Source organism: Apis dorsata, unplaced genomic scaffold, assembly GCF_000469605.1.
Source record: "Apis dorsata unplaced genomic scaffold, Apis dorsata 1.3 scaffold_553, whole genome shotgun sequence".
Lineage (NCBI taxonomy): Eukaryota > Metazoa > Arthropoda > Insecta > Hymenoptera > Apidae > Apis > Apis dorsata.
In genome coordinates, this window is record NW_006263769.1 from 252,851 (window position 1) to 253,106 (window position 256).

The following is a 256-nucleotide window of genomic DNA, read 5'->3' on the forward strand; positions in this document are numbered from 1 at the left end:
TTGCACATTGTCTTTTCACTATTGAATGCTTCACTTCACTCTTTACAATAACACTTTTATACACAAAGCAGTATGTATCTATTTCTTTTTTCTTTTTTTCTTAAAAAAGAAAATATGAGTATAACAGTTTCACAATTAACAAAAGAGCAACAAAATAAATAGCTCAGTCCCAACTGGCATCACTCTCACCCTCATCTTCTTCTTCTTCTTCTTCTTCTTCTTCTTCTTCTTCTTCTTCTTCTTCTTCTTCTTCTTC

The 256-nt window shown here is 31.2% G+C and overlaps 1 protein-coding gene across 1 annotated transcript in view; it reads right to left on the reverse strand.

Moving 5' to 3' along the window:
- The window catches only part of LOC102676481 (TATA box-binding protein-like protein 1), a 4,277-nt gene continuing 4,021 nt past the window's right edge, over window positions 1-256 (reverse strand). The window contains exon 5 of the mRNA XM_006620890.2: window positions 1-256. This exon is cut by the window's right edge and continues 210 nt beyond it. Coding sequence (XP_006620953.2) covers window positions 192-256 — 65 coding nt within the window. The 3' untranslated portion in view covers window positions 1-191.